At 39.3% G+C, this 15961-nt stretch overlaps 1 protein-coding gene across 4 annotated transcripts; it reads left to right on the top strand.

Annotated features, from left to right (window-relative positions):
- The first annotated feature begins 1944 nt into the window (after positions 1-1944).
- LOC146392816 (uncharacterized) lies at positions 1945-15337 on the top strand. Of its 4 annotated transcripts, none has more exons than XM_084953775.1 (3): positions 1945-2249; positions 8911-8960; positions 9108-15337. In XM_084953775.1, exon 3 carries the CDS (start codon positions 10200-10202, stop codon positions 10890-10892), a length of 693 nt encoding a protein of 230 aa, XP_084809901.1. In that variant the 5' UTR covers positions 1945-2249; positions 8911-8960; positions 9108-10199; the 3' UTR covers positions 10893-15337. The 4 variants fall into 4 exon arrangements, with proteins under 4 accessions (XP_084809901.1, XP_084809893.1, XP_084809918.1 ...); XM_084953767.1 differs by having other exon boundaries at positions 8911-9009; XM_084953792.1 differs by lacking the exon at positions 8911-8960.
- Positions 15338-15961: the final 624 nt, after the last annotated feature.

Raw genomic sequence — 15961 nt, 5'->3', positions numbered from 1 at the left:
ACATTGAAATATGTTTGATTATTGAAACATTTAAATGTGGCAAATGTGGAAAAAACTAAGACTACACAAGGAATGCGCACTAATGTGCAGTCTTACAGTCAGCTGCACAGTTTTCTTACAGCCATAAAATAAAAGAGGAGGACTACGTTTCCTTTTGGAGAATATAACATGTTTCTTTTCAGATAATGTGAAACACAATGACCTAAACAAAACTCAGAGAAAGGATCTAGGAGGGTAAAACAGCAGCAGGTGTCGTGAGGTTTCGCTTTATAAATCAATCCCCATCAAAGTGCAGCTCTATCAACCACAGTGTGAACTTCTTCACAATAAAACCCGAACTCTTAAAATGAGATTGACCTGCTGAAAGTCTGCACCTCACTCTATACCTCAGGAAAATCCAAACAACTAATATATGACTAATATCGCCACTGAAATAGGAGATTGGCTGAAAAGCTATGATATCATCTTGGCCAGAAATCCTCAGTCCAAGGATTATACAACCACATTCATATATTCCAAACTTCAGAATGTCCCACATCTGCAATTAACCTTTGGCTTTTTGGTATAGTTACACAAATGACCCCCATAATTCAAATCTTTAGCTTAGATTTCAATTGGACCGACCCTTTAAAAGACCGATTCCCTTTGGGAGAAATGACAAGAGAGCAAACTACAAATTGGAAATTTGTTAAATGTTTCTTAAAGAGCAGTTTTCTACCTCTGCCTATTTTTTTTAAACTTGTATTAATTAGTTAATTAACTTATTCCTGACAAAGTGTAAGAAGAAAGAAGAGCAAAAACTACCCCAAAACAAGATTAAAGGGCCAACTTCCCACTGATTGGATTGCTGCAGCAGCACAAGCGACTATAATTGATGCTTTATGCAACAAAATTCTTCTTGGGGGAGAGCAATTTAATTTAATTTGGCGCCACGAAAGGCTGGCACAGCATTTAACACAGACATGCTATGCTAAGGTCAATTTGCAATCCACAAAATAAAATAAAGAAACACACTTAAAAAAAGTAAAAAAAAAAACTAAAGCAGACAAACGGGAAAATGAAGCCAACTGAGCAGCATTGGCAGCAATTATCTTCAATAGTAGAGTAATCATTTTGTTATATGTAATTTTCATGTTGCCACAAGAATACTTTAAAGCAACATTACTGTATAACATGGACTGTGCAGCAGCTCAGATTGCCACAGCAGGTTCTCAAAGTGGATCTCTGAAGCGGGACCAGAAAAGCTGCATGTATGCCCATTAAAACCACCTGTCACACCATAACCACAGAGGGAAAGCAGCATGCAGAAGGACACAGCCACTGCTTTACTGCTCACATGAATTAGGAACAAGGACGTGAAGGGTACTGCAAGCCATCTAGTCCAGGAGGGACATTTCACTCAAGGCTACATTTAGCACAAAGAAAGAAAATATCAAGTAAAAAAGGCTGCCATTTAAGATGATCTTTTTTTTGTATTGTAATGGCTCTTGGCCTCATGTTAGTGTTTTTTCTTGCTTGGTTCAGTATTTGTTTCCTTCTTTTGCAGGCCTAATCTATAGCTTCTCATACTTTATAAAAGGAAGTCTTTCAGACAGTGTTCCAGACTGAAAGGAAAATTCAGACTGAAAAGATTAAATATCCTATTTATACTGACTACTGAATAATGAATGGGTCTCTCTGTGTGAATTAGCCAAAGCCAGACTTTTTGGAGGATTCAACCACTGACCAGTCTTCTTTTCAGATTAGCAATTGTTGCAACTTGATGAAACAGAATTACAAGTTTTGCGATACATGAATTTAAATTTAAATTTACATTTTTAATTAAAATTAAATTAAATTAAATTCTTAGCAGTATCCAAAACACATCTTATAATTTTGGTCTTCAGCTGGATTAATCTTTGAAAACACATTAGAAGCATCTCTGGTTATGCAGCAGTCTCCCATCTCGCTTGCAGATCAGTAGAGTCTCTTTTTAAGGAGCTCAAACCTGCTGAAGAAGGCCAGATGGTGCAATCAGCTGGCCTCCTCAGAGCTCGGCATGCATGTGGCTTGTCCTCATTCAGATCCCTTTGTCGTCTAATGCCTACTTGGATCCAAGTCAACCTGTGCCAGGCTGGCGGGATCAAAGAGAATATTTATATGGTGCTCTTGTGTGGGTTCGCCTTCGAGGAGAATCAGTGGATTTCTGCCTCTTCGGCACTTCTTTTTTCATCAGCAGGAGGGCTGGAGGCTAACCTTGCACTGCTCAGGTAATCTTCAGAATGGAAGAGGATGTAACAGAGCTGCTGATATGTGGAGCTTTGATCTTGGCATTGTTTCTTTCTTTGCTTTGGCATGGGTGATTAGCAGCTTGTGAGTTGTCACTCCGCATCGAGGTCCCTTGTAAGAGCTGATCGTGAGGATTTTTTTTTCTACAACGCCTTTGCTTTTCATAAATGGGTTACTCAGCTCCTTTTATTGTAAACTGTATATGGGACTGTGCTGGTTTTTATCAGTGTATGAAAGGATGAGGATTAAAATTTGGAGAGCCTCCACAGAGGGTCTCAGTATTTTTAGGTAATATAAATCATGACACATCTGTGAGAAAGAACTCAGAGTGCTTGAGGCCTCCTCCTCATCAGAGAGTATTTATTCTGAATAGTACTGCGATTAACTTACATAAATTATGTTATTAACACTTTAAACATAAGGCTATTTTATTTTTTTAATAGGCTTTTGATCTACTGAGATTTTCCCACTTGACCATTTCTCAGTTTTAGAAGGGATGGTGGAAAAAGGGAAAATAGTGTTTCCTGGTCTGATGATTCTCAGTCTCTGCTGCAGCATTTAGACAGCAGAATTTGGTGTAAACATAAAAAGCATCAGGATCCATCTTGCCTTGTATCAATGGTTCAGGCTGCTGGTGGTGCTGTAATGGTGTGGGGAATATTTTTGGGTACAATTTGGAGCCTTTGGTACCAACTCAGCATCATTTAAACACCACAGCCTACCTGGGTATTGTTACCAACCATCCTCATCCCTTTATGACCACAATGTACTCACCTTTGATGGCTGCACCATTTCAAAAAAGCTCAGATTATGTCCAACTGGTTTCTTGAACATGACGCTGAGTTCACTGTACTCAAACGGCCTCCACAGTCACCAGATCTCAATCTGCACCTTTGGGATGTGGTGCAAAAGGAGATTCACATCATGGATGTGGAGCACACAAATCAGTGGCACTGTGTGATGATATCATGCCAATATGGAACTAAATCTTTAAGGAATGTCTCCAGCACCTCCAACCCCAAATGACTACTAAGGTCAACTGAAGCTCAGTGAGAACACATAAACAATGTATGGACGAAATTTCATTGTGAAGCGATGGCTTACTTCAAATCTTCGGAATAACAAAAGCAAAAGCTGGATCTTCCTCACCAACCAAACCTGATGGCAGAATACTTTAAACCAGTTGTTCTGAGGACAATACAGTTGAGTTGAAGTTGAAATCAGGAGCATGAGAAGTCTGAGTAGCAGAAACATGGAGTGGTACAATACTGTGGATGAGACACAGGTGGGAACAAACAGGTGAAATTAGTAAGAGTGGGACAGACAATTACAAAAGGTAGATGATTTAACACTTGACATAAAAAAGTAATGGAAGCCACAGGAAGCGTTACAGCTGGTTTCCTGTTAGATGGTGTCATATTTCGTTAATCAGTGGGAAATAAATGTGTTTTAGCCAGCTTAGTGTAAATAATACTGGTCCTGAGACTGGTGCTCAAAGTTTTCATCAAATGTGTCCAACAGGTTTTTTAAGAAAACCTTTAAGACCAGTGTTTTCACTGTTGTATACCTGTATGTATATCTATTTACTGTCTAACCAAGTATTTGGGAACCCAGTTTCATTCTTAAATTTGTAAATGGTAACAGTTATAATGATGGTTTTTTTAGGAGTAAAACTTTGACCAAATGCATTTCCCCTCCACTGTTTTTTTCTTACCTAACAGGCCTGCTTATTCACTTATCCAGATGGAAGTAGGTGACATATGCTCAACATACTTGAGACCGATTCACTTTAAATTTAACCTTTACCCAGACATTCTGTTTTTACCTTGCCCACCGAAAATTGAAGATGTAGGGTCACAGCCTGTTTCCCTTATAAATACTTTCCTTTTTTTCCCAGTATGCCCTCTCAAATTTGGAATTTGCTGTTAAAAGCAGTTAATTCTTCTTTATTAGCAAAGAACTGAGACCTGTTGTGTAAAAGAGAGTAGAGATGTGTGCATATGCGCTTTTTCATTTTCCCATGAGGTACATGGGTGAGGCAGCACTGCCAACATGATTTATTAACACCAGTGATTAGAATTTGAGACTAAATCTACAAAGATGTGTACAGATGCACTTCTAACCTGCTGGCTGAGGGTGTGACTCTGACTTCTTCTCCTCCTCCATTTAAAAATAAAAAGGAAAGCTTAAAAGTGGCTACAAAAATGGGAGTACATTTCTATACTGCTTACCCAGCTGCTGTTAAAAACCTGAACTTAAAGGTGCCTCCAGTTGCTTTTGTTGGCTTTGTTTCTAACCTCTCCAGGACAGTGAATGTATAGAAACAGTTTGACCCAGCTGGCACAAATCAATACTTGAATTAATATTGATGGGGAAATGAAGATTGATTTTAAGGTGATCAAACTATTGTTTTACCTGTTCACACACTATGATCCACTACTCTCTCTCATAGTCCCCCCTCCCCACAATTTGACTTTTAATTACTAAATTTTTTTTTTTTAAATAAATTTAATTTTATCTGGTGTCAACTCCAATTGCTCCACTATGAGCTCTCATAATTGTTTGAATCCATTTGAAGCTGTCCCTCCACAAGTTTTTAAATCTTCTCTACTCACAGGTAGAAATTTCTAAAGGCAGATATCAGTTCGGGAATGAACTCTTCACACATGAAGTGAACAATCTTTGCTTTCAGCTCCGTGATCCCATCACGGCCTCGCCGGTCTCTCTGACTTGAGACAGGAACTAAGGAAACCTACACAGGCCAAGGATAATGACTTTTGTGCTATGAATAAATGACAGCAAGCTCTTTCTTCTACCTCCACTCGGGGGGATGTGAATCCTGTCACAGCTCTTGTCCTGGAGCACAGCCTGGGCTATAATGAGTGCTGGTCACTGGTGACGATGTTATCATCCGACTCCAAGGGAGGTGGCGGAGGAGTAAAAAACATCTAGGTCTGTGCCCACCCCTCCCTGCTCGCTTTCATTCTTACTGAAGGATAATTAGGCCCCAGGGGTGAGCGAATTACTAGGTATCTTAGGAGAAAGCAGGCACTGGCTGAAAACCTGAGGATATCAATCTAGCTGTGGCCTCTTTTTGACCTTTTACCGGTTGTTGTTCAGAATTGCACATCATCAGCTAATTTGTCTCTAAATGGGCGAGTCATGTATTTTTCACATGTGCCATGCTTCTCTCTCATTATCTCTGTTCTTGCAAACTCTAATTAGCTTGCAATAGGTCAGCTCACCTCTGTGGTGTAAAACAATGGAGGGATACACTTCATTGGTTCTGCTTTCATACACCAACACATCTAAAAACACTGATTTTGCTCAGGATTGTTTTTATAGCTGCATATGCCTTTTTATATAAGATGTTTACAAGTCCAATCTTTACTGAATGCACACAATCTGGCTTCCTGCTGGAGTGTTACTGTTTACTGTTTTTAAGGGAAAAAGACTTCCAATCAGATACAATATCTCCTCGGCCTTGCCTCTCTAACTTTGTCTCCAAACTGCTTGACCTAAGCTGTCCCTGTGATGTACTCATTTCTAAAATGCAATTTTTATACCCATGTGGGGGTATAAACAATGGGGTAACAATGGGGATGTGCACATCAGAAACTGAAGGTGAAATGGTCTGATCAATCACATTTTTTTTTTTTTTTTTTTTTTTTTTGCATGGCATGGACGTGGCATGTACATTGCTTACCTGAGGAACACCCAGCACCAGGTTGCACTATGTGAAGAGGGACAATCGGTGGAGGCTGTTTGATGCTTTGGGTGATGTTCTTCTTGGAAACTGTGGGTCCAGCTGTCCATGTGGATGTTATTTTAACACATATTACCTACCCTAAGCATTGCTCCAGAAAATGTACACACCCTTCCATGGAAATGGCATTCCCTGATGGCTGTGTCCTTTTTTAGCAGGTTAGCGCACCAGCCACAGAGCAAAGATGGACTAGGAACGATTTGAGGAGCACAACAATGAATTTGAGGTGTTGATTTGGCCTCTAAATTCCCCAGATCTCAATCCAATCAAGCATCTGTAGAATATGTTGGACAAACAAGCCTGAGCCATGGAGGCCCCACTGCACAACTTACAGGATCTCTTGCTAAAATTTTGGTGCAAATATCACACAGATCTTCTAATCCACCAGAGAGACTAATCTTTTAAAACATGCAGGAGTAAGTCACCTGTGCACACCTGAGAGAACCATTAAAGCCAGACCAGAGCAACATGCTCGCTGGTTTCCGTGTCTGTCCCATGGGTGTATTCTTGTCAGAATCAAACGGGGCTCACTTGAGTGAATAAGACACACCTTCTTATCCCTCTTGGCCTTCTTTACTGTTGAGAACTCCTTAATTGCACAAGGACTTCTGCACTGCAGCAAGACTGAAACACCGGCAACACTATCGCGACTCAGCTAGTGACATCCTAATGATATTTTAATGAAGTTTTGCGATTATGGGACACACGGGAACTTTAACTGAAGTGAAATTTAAATACCTGGCAGCTTTAATCAAAGGGGTCCTATTTTGTAAAGGTTTCAGTCATTCCCACAGGATCCTGAGACCCCATAGGGACATAGCCTTACGTGTTGCTCACAAAGGACAGGACCACACTCCTTGTTAAATCTTTTTCTTTTACTTCTGCCCACTGACAAGCAGGAGCAAAGGCAAATTAAATTAAAGTTCTCTCCCTCCTCTGTGGGGTATTTGTAAAGGCAAGAAATACAGTTTCTTTTACTTTAATGAGTAATACTTGGATGGAGAGCTAAGAGCTGAATGATGAATGGCACTCTGTATGAGAAACACCACCTCATCGTGAGTGTGGGCTTGTGGAGGAAACATTATCGGCCTTCTATGACTTCTTCCTGTGACCCCATTACATTATGAAGCTATAATTTGAAATGAATAAAGAATAATCACCCCAGACAAGATCAAAGATTCAGTTGTCTGTCAGTGAAAAAGTGACTTTAGCTGATTTTGAAAGGATGATAATGATTGATAAAGAGGTCACTGTAAAAACAATAAAAATGAGGGGTAGAGACACTTAGTGCACTTTCTTTGAATAACAGTGTCTATCTTTTAAAAGTGTAATTTTCACCAAAATATTTCAAGTGTATTGGAATATTTCTCACAGACGGCATCAGATCAGATTGACACATGTACTGCAGGTGATGATTTAATATTGCAGCAGCTGTTATTGTCATTCTTACACTTAACTTATAAATATCATTCTGGTATGCCTGTTTCAGGATGAAGTCTCCAAAACTCTAAAACTCAAAAACCGAAGTTACCCAAAGGCTTCCAATGAAATTTAATCCACAAATCTTATGCTTGCCAAACCTGCTGAATAAAGGAGAATTTTTAGAGCACTTGGCAAATATTAGTTACTTTTGCCTTAAACCTTAATATAAGAAGAGTTGGGTGCAAAAAACTTCCATCTAACAGTAGGTTCACTTTAATTGTAATGTAAAGGTAATTTATACAACAAATTAAATGTCTTATTTTCAAAAAATGTAATTGAAGTCACAAATTTGATTATCTTTTGCGGCAAACCTTCAACATCCTTGTGGGGTTTTTTTTCTTTTTGCAGAAACTTTTAGTGATTTTTTTGCAACCATAATAAGCAAAGAGATGGACTCGAAGATGTAACTGGACACTTTACATGCAGATTTAGCTGTGACACACTGAACAAAGTGATCAGCAATAATTACACAGTACAACCACTTACAATGACAGCGCACTTCATAGCTAAACAATAACAGAAGAATAAAGTGAAGAGGTTCCAAAATAACTAGACCATACACTTCTTAGGGTTTTGGTTCTTAGTGTTTTGTTATTCCTGCCTGTGTGCTTTCCCGGTGTGGCATTTGTGTTCCTGAGTTTGTTTGTAAAACAGTTTGTGATTTCCTGTTTTACTTTGAAGTTCTGTGTCTTGTTATGCCCATTAGGTTAAGCTCTGTGTTCCTCCTGTGTGTCGTTTCCTGATTACCTTGTGTCTGTACTTATAGTGTGCATCTACCTCTGCTCCTCGTGGGTTTCTCTGTGTAATCTGGTGTTCTCAGCGGCTCTGTATATTATGATTTCAGGTTTGACGGTTTCATTCGTATAAGGGTTAATAAACCCTCTGCATGTCCTCCTTCACTACATCCATGAATCTTCTTTGAGGTCTTCCTCTTTTGCTCATGCCTGGCAGCTCCATTTTCACCATTCTTTGTCCAGCATGTCTGCTATCCCTCTGCTACACATGTCTAAACCATCTCAGCCTTGCCTCTAACTTTGTCTCCAAACTTCCCTCTGATGTATTCATTTCTAATCTTCTCCATTTTGGTTTCTCCCAACTAAAGTCTTATTGTCTTCAGCTTGGCCTTGTGTCTTTTTGTTAGCACCACCATCTCCAAACCACCAGCAGATCTCTTTAGCATCTTGTAAACCTTCCCTTTCACTCTTATTCTTTTGCTACAAGTCACTCTTGACACTCGTCTCCACCTGCTCAACCCTGTCTTTGTTTTGGGTAGATGACCACAGGTGTTTAAATTCATCTGCCTGTCTTGATGCAGTGATGATATCTTGATTCATTTGTCCAGGTAAGGAAATCCCAGAAAGTTCATTATTTTCATCTGGTTGTCGTGTTTTCAGTGGGAGACATATCCTTCAGCTGACTGCAGGTTTTCCCAACCTTATAAACAGTACGTTTGCAAAATGACCAGAAGTTGCATCTTTTCCCAACAATCAGCCGTGCGTTCAGCTTCACAATAACTTTCATTCCTCTTCTATCTCGAGCATACCTTCACCTTTTGATGCTCTCTAACACCTGCTCTCTACTCTCTCTGCAGATCACAGTGTCATCTGCATACTCCGTCAGCCTGTCCATCATCATCACAACCAAGAAGGGACTCTGCAGATCCCTGATGTATCCCACCCCCACCTTGAACCCATATTCCACTCCTACCACACACCTGACCACTGTCTCTGTATATTCTTATGTCCTGCACCACCCTTGCATGCTTCTTTGCCTCTCCTAACTTCCTCATGCAGTGCCACAGTTCACTCTCTGCAACCAATTATATGATTTCTGATTCACAAAAACACAGAGAGGCTCCTTCTGACCTTCTCTGTGCTTCTCCATCAACAATCTCAAAGCAGACATTGGCTGATCCACTTTATGCCTCTCTAGTTACTGTAGTGAAAAGTAAAGTATGAACCTGTGTAAAGATACAAAGTTGGCAAACCTTATGAAGACAAACTGATAACTGGGACCTTGACCTGTTTGTCACATGATCAGATTTGTGTCTTCTGATTGGTGGTGCTGATGACAGAGTACAGTCTGCTGACATTGGGAGGTTAAGAGGAAACAAGTGTTAAGAGGCTCAACGTGGGATTTGGCCAGGCTTCCAACAAAAAGCATTTGATTATGGCATACTACACACTGAGAGCTTTCACTTGATAGCATTGTCTCATTTTTTTTACTGAGGTGGCATTTAGAGGCTTTTGCATCTGAACTCTTCATATATTTTGCTGCATTTATGATTCAACACATTATTGTCACATAAAATCAGAAAAAAGGGTCAAAACTATAAAAGTGCCAGATGATTCACTGGCTTTGAACACCACGTACCAACAATCCTCTCACAGAATTTCACATAAAAAATAGAGAGAATCAGACTCACTACACGGAAAAATGTGCATGTTCAAATTTGAAATTTTGTTTCAGAGTAAAAGGAAAATTTAATTTAGCTTTACTTCAGTAGATTGGCATTTATGCTTATTAGTGCATATTTGACATACTTTCTTCTGTTGCAGAGTTTACATGTTTTAAATATGCAAATAATAAATTAACTGTCTCAGAGTAATCATTGGTGGATTTTCCTGGTGACTCTAACTTGTTTTCATAACCCTAATAACGTGTTATCTCTCTCCTTAAATCAATGGTGTTGGGTGCCATCTCCAACAACGATGAGGCGGCCTACATGGATGAAGTGAAGAATCTGGCATCATGGTGCCAGGACAACCACCTCCAGCTGAACGTCGGCAAGACCAAGGAGCTGGTGGTGGACTTCAGAAGGGGTCAGCACAGAGACTACAAGCCCATTATCATCAATGGAGCTCCAGTGGAGAGGGTGCAGTCCTTCAAATATCTTGGTGTCCACATCTCCTCAGACCTGACATGGGCTGCCCACATTCAGGTCCAGACCAAAAAGGCTAGGCAGCGCCTGTATCACCTACGACAACTGAGGAAGTTCAGGGTCTCTCCAAAGATCCTCAGGATTTTCTATACAGGCGCTGTGGAGAGCATGCTCACACAGAACATCACATCGTGGTTTGGGAACAGCTGTGTGAAGGACCAAAAAGCTCTCCAGAGAGTGATCCGTACAGCAGAACGCTGCTGCAGGATTGCTCTCCCCCGGCTTCAGGACACCTACACCAGGAGATGCCGGACTAGAGCAGCGCAGATACTGAAGGACCCGTCCCATCCTGGCAACAAACTGTTCCAACTTCTGCAATCTGGTAGAAGGTTCCGCATCATCCGGGCAAGGACAGAGAGACTCAAGAGGAGCTTCTATCCCCAAGACATCCGGGCCTTAAACACACACACACCCGCCCTCTCACATCATCTATAATTGACTGAGACAGGACTCTCTTCCAGACACTCTAAACCAAGGCACAATGTACATTTCAAATTCCTTTAATTTTAAATATGTTTATATTGTCTATTCTGTAAAATAGTCAGATGTCTATTCATATTAATGTACAGAATTCACCTGCTTGCTGCTACTACTGCACATTCACCCAATGAAACTTGAAACTTGAATGACAGCGAATGTGGACATTTTCATCCAATTTATACTATTTTATTTAAATGGTTGTGTATGTTTCCTAATTTGTTTATCTTCTGAAAATAAGAGCTATTTCAGGCTCTTGCGTACCACTGAACAAGCACAGTTCCCACACTTGGGTCCAATTTTCTCACATAATGCATGTAATGATCTCATTAATCTGGTCCTTACCTTCACAGTATTAGTTTTGAATTCATGGCCTTCGTGTTACTTCCGAGAAGCATCTACCAGACGACAACGACACATTAGAATCAGTGTAGAAAAACTGAATAATGCATGTTCTTCCTTTTTTAGCACGTAATTGCAGAGAGTATAAAATTGTCATCAGTTTAACATTACAGTGGAGAAAATGGGAAATTATGCACAGGAAAATGTTATTACAAACACATATTCTGTTGAAGGAGACTTTTTTTTAAAAGCAAAAGCATTGCAGCACATGTGTGAATATAAGGTGTTGTGGGGAGATAGTACTTATGAATTCTTAATGGCTATACTTTTGTACCACATATGAACCAAAGGACATATAAGAGCACATTCCTATCGGCCAGCTGTCTCATTTTTTTTCCACTCCACTCCCCATGAGGAAATCCTGAGGGAGTGACTTAATGGCGTTTTCTTCAGATACAGTCTCGTATGTGGTGCAATGAATTTTCATGCAATTATGATGAAATGTGATACATATGTCTCAATGTAAAGGACTAGCTTCACCACATGTAGTGGATATAATCCCTAAATCCTCTTAATGTTTTTCCTTTGACAAGAGAGATTAACAAGGAGGTCCAAACCACCGGTAACACCTTCCTGCAGTAAAAATCTCATAAATGAACTTATTAGATGCTGCTGGTGAGACTGAGATGCAGGGGATTTTGTCGCTTTCAATATCCAGCCTTGTTATAGATTATCTCTTGGTGCCAGAAGCTTTATTTCAGCCAGAGTGTTGCTAACACTGTGCCTAAAAATTCATTTTATGTAACAATAATTAGTTGAATATGAGTGACTTAAATGCACTCAGGCATTTAGTTTATTTGATCTTAATGACTTATTGTGAAGTGTTAGCATGATGTTGATGTCTGTGTAAAGTATCTCCATGAAATATAGTTTTACTTTAATGAAACTCGGTGCTGGTATTAATGTTCCCTGACTGACATAACAAACTAATGATCCCCTCATTATTCATCTAGAACAGTGGCTCTCAAACTTTGTTTTTTCTACTTTGGATATTTTCTTTTAACAAAAATGAACCAAGTTGAATTTGTGTTAGCAGGATAGGAGCAACAAGCTGTGCATTTGCCCAACAAAAGACATATTTAACCAAGACGCTGTGGCCCATTCACAGTTTGACAACCACACATACAGTGTCACCATTAGGCTAACATTTCAATTTGTAAACACTTGATTTACATGAAATACTTAAGTGTCAGTTATTTGAAAAAACTGGTTTACCATGGTAGCGACTGCTAATGAACACTTTTCAGGTGGGCTATATCCAATTACTGTCAGTAACAATTCTAATTGTTCACTGGAAGATATCAAACAAATTGATCCAACATATTTTTTTTTCAAAAGTGCTTTATTAATGTATTAAACAATAACATATTTGAAGCATTGTTTGACCACCAAAGTCACATCTTCTATATAATTAAACAAAGGATAAGCATTCATCATCATCATCATCATCCTATAAGAGGCAGAGCCATAAAGAGAGTGCTTTGTCCCTTTTCCAATTTCTTCGTTTTTGGGGAATATTTGTTACATTTAAATGTTTCGGATAATCAACCTGATTTTATTATTATACAGGTTAAATGAAATAATGATTTCATTTGTTAAGGGGGAAAATCTATCCAAACTGTCCAAAGAAGTTGTGAAAAAAATCTGTGGCGATGAGCCTTTGACACGACTGTGGAGGAATTTTGGCCTTTTTCTTACCCTTCCTGAATTAGATTGGAAGATTCTCATTGGCTGAATTTACTATCTTCAGTTTGCATTTTGCAGTAATTTCCATATTTGAAGTCCACATGAGACACCAAAGACTTGTAGAATTAATAATTTTTGAATGTTTATGAAAAGTAAAAAAGAAATTGGTCCCTATTGGCCAGTTTTTTTTTTTATTATTGTGTACTGTTGGCACTTAATTGTAATTACTGGTGCTAACATGGCTGTAGACTCTAGTTTTGTTTGTTTTGTATCACTTCTGTCCCGTGGGTCACGGTGTGCTTTAAATTGAGGATTGTCATGGCTGGCATCGCATTACATTTCAATTAAATATGTTGGATTAGCAAGTCAGAAGAAAATGTAAGAATGCCTAACAGCTCGAACTTACACTTTCTCAAAACCTTCTCAAAAATGTTGAGTGTGAAGGAAGGTTGTTTTTTAATTTTATTCTTGGTCTTTGCTAAAGTTTGTGCTGCATCCAAAAGAACTCAACAATGACATTTGTCTGTCTTGCATATTTAACAATGTAGATAAATGCTTACCAGCTGGTCCTGCAAAGTTACAGAGAACTATTATTCCGCCTTGGCAACCTATCTTTATGCCAAGGCAGCAATTACAGCATGATAAAGAGCATAGCATATAGAAAAGGTGCATGTGCAATTATACTTTTCTACTTTGCTCAACATGCACCGATCTGTGAGGTGACAAAGCTCAGTAATCACACAACGCAGAGATTTTCACATTCACAGCCTCTGAAGCAGAGCAACACTGGCAATGCTGCCATGAGAAGCATTGAGGTGATTGTGTGACAAGAAAAATACAGGCTGGTCTGAAGCAGCTGTGACCTTTAGCTATGAAAAGCAATGCACCTGTATGAGCTGAATCTGTAATTTAGCATTCAGCTCAGTGTGGGAAGATTATAAACAAGTGAGTGCGATGGCATCTTGGCTCCAAAATGAAAATCTAGTTGATAATTCTCATCTGTTTCATTGCACCTGTAAACAACAAGAATAGAAACAAGAACTGATTATTATTCTTTTGTATCACCAGAGTTAGAGTGAGTTATGCTGAAATCATCCATTAAACTCTTGTCAGTAAAGAAGACAAAGGGATTGTCAAGACACAGTGATGGTTAAACTCCAAAAACCACAGTTTTGCCTAGTTTTTTGCCATCTATCTATTTTCATATGCTCCACTGCAAACTATAAAATGAGCCCAAACTAGTGACATTAAAATAAAGATAAAAAATAAACAAATATGGGTTGTATGAAATATATCGATTACATTTGACTTTAGGTTTGACAGAACATGATTTATGTCACGGTACTGGGTCTGATTAAGTTATGTTCTCTGTTGTTTTTTATGGTTTTGATTCTCTTTATTGTTTTCTGCTTATGTTATTTATAGTTCCTGATCTTTAGGTTCTGTCTCCTTGTGTCACATCTAGTCAAGTTATGTTTTTATGTCTGTGCTTCTCATTGTTTCAGCGTCAAGTCCGTGTCTCTGTGCCTGTCTCATGTTTCCTGTTTTACTTGACGGTCTCACGTCCTATGTTATTGTTTTCAGTTTTGCTTCCTCCCGGTCTCGTTGTGTGTGACTACTCCCAGTTGTGCTCTCTTCCTGTGTCTCATTCCCTCATTATCCCTCTGTGTATTTAAGCCCTTTGTGTTCCTCTTTTTGTTGCCAGATTGTCTGCTTGTCATCTATTGCTAACCTCCCATGTCTCAGGTGTTCATGTATTTCCTAGTGTTCCTGGTTTTCGTGTATTTAGTTTTCCCAGTTTAGGTTTTGTGTGTCTATATTTCTCATTTATGTTTTTTTGTGTTTGGTTCATGTTTAGTTTTTTCGGCCTCCACTTTGTTATAATCAAGTTCTGTTTCCAAGTTTCGTTCATCTGTATTTGGGTCCATCACTTTCCACTCCACAGACTGTGTCGCACACCATTGGTCTTTGATGGTTTTTGTGCTTCTCCTGTTTATGATGGACTCGACTGTCTGTCTGTTCTGTCCCACTTTTTAACTAATTAGCATTTAACCTCATCCACCTTGAACTATGCGCTTTTTGTTTTATCAAGGACTGCACACAAGCATGCAGGTGGTAAAACCCTCTGTGTGGGTGAATACCTATGGAAATGGACATGTTTGCTGTACCATAAATTTGCTTTAAGATATGCCAGTATATAAGATATGCATATTACTGGTCAACTATAAATACGGTGTCGTACTAGTGAAGTCATTTAAACCTCACTGAAGCTTTTTTACATTTTTATTTTATCATAAAATATTTTCTTTCACCCATCTCAGTGAGTATTTTTGTCTGTGTTTCCCAGCTGTGGCGTTTTGTGCTGCCCACGCTATCAGATTTAAAGGCCATCTCTCTGAAGGGAAGCAAAAAGCACAAACAGCAGTGAGGACTACAGTGACAGTTAATGTATTGCAAAATCCCAAACTATTGTGCATCACCACCAACAGCTATTTAACTCATCAAGCAGCAGTAGGTGAAATGCTTTTTGCAGCAGACAATACGGCTTGATGAATGAGTCAGCAGCTTGTGAGCTGACAAAGCACCCTGTAATAAGAGCTGTAATCAAGTTCAAAGTAACTTTGCAGTGCATTTGGCTTGTTGTTCTGAATCCCAGAAGGGAACAAGGGTGCCTGGTCTGATCCATCTGTCCCTGCATCAGGTCGTCCAAAAAATCTGAGAGAAAGATGGGGGATGAGCTGACAGGAAAGGGGGAATGAGAGCCTTTGCTGGCTGCCAACTTGGCTAAACACAGCAGCACTGCAGCGAAACACATCTGTGTATCCATGTGGTCATTTCTCCGACTTCACTGACAAGGCAGCAGGAACGTAATCATTAATATTCAGGGTTTACTCCTCTGTTCTGCTCCAATTCTTGCTAAAAAACAAAACCTGATTTTG

Source organism: Perissodus microlepis, chromosome 2 (genome assembly GCF_051167445.1).
Source record: "Perissodus microlepis isolate ML-2025 ecotype Zambia chromosome 2, ASM5116744v1, whole genome shotgun sequence".
In the NCBI taxonomy this organism is placed as follows: domain Eukaryota; kingdom Metazoa; phylum Chordata; class Actinopteri; order Cichliformes; family Cichlidae; genus Perissodus; species Perissodus microlepis.
Note: the sequence above shows the minus strand (reverse complement) of the source record. Positions and strands in the feature narration are given on the sequence as shown.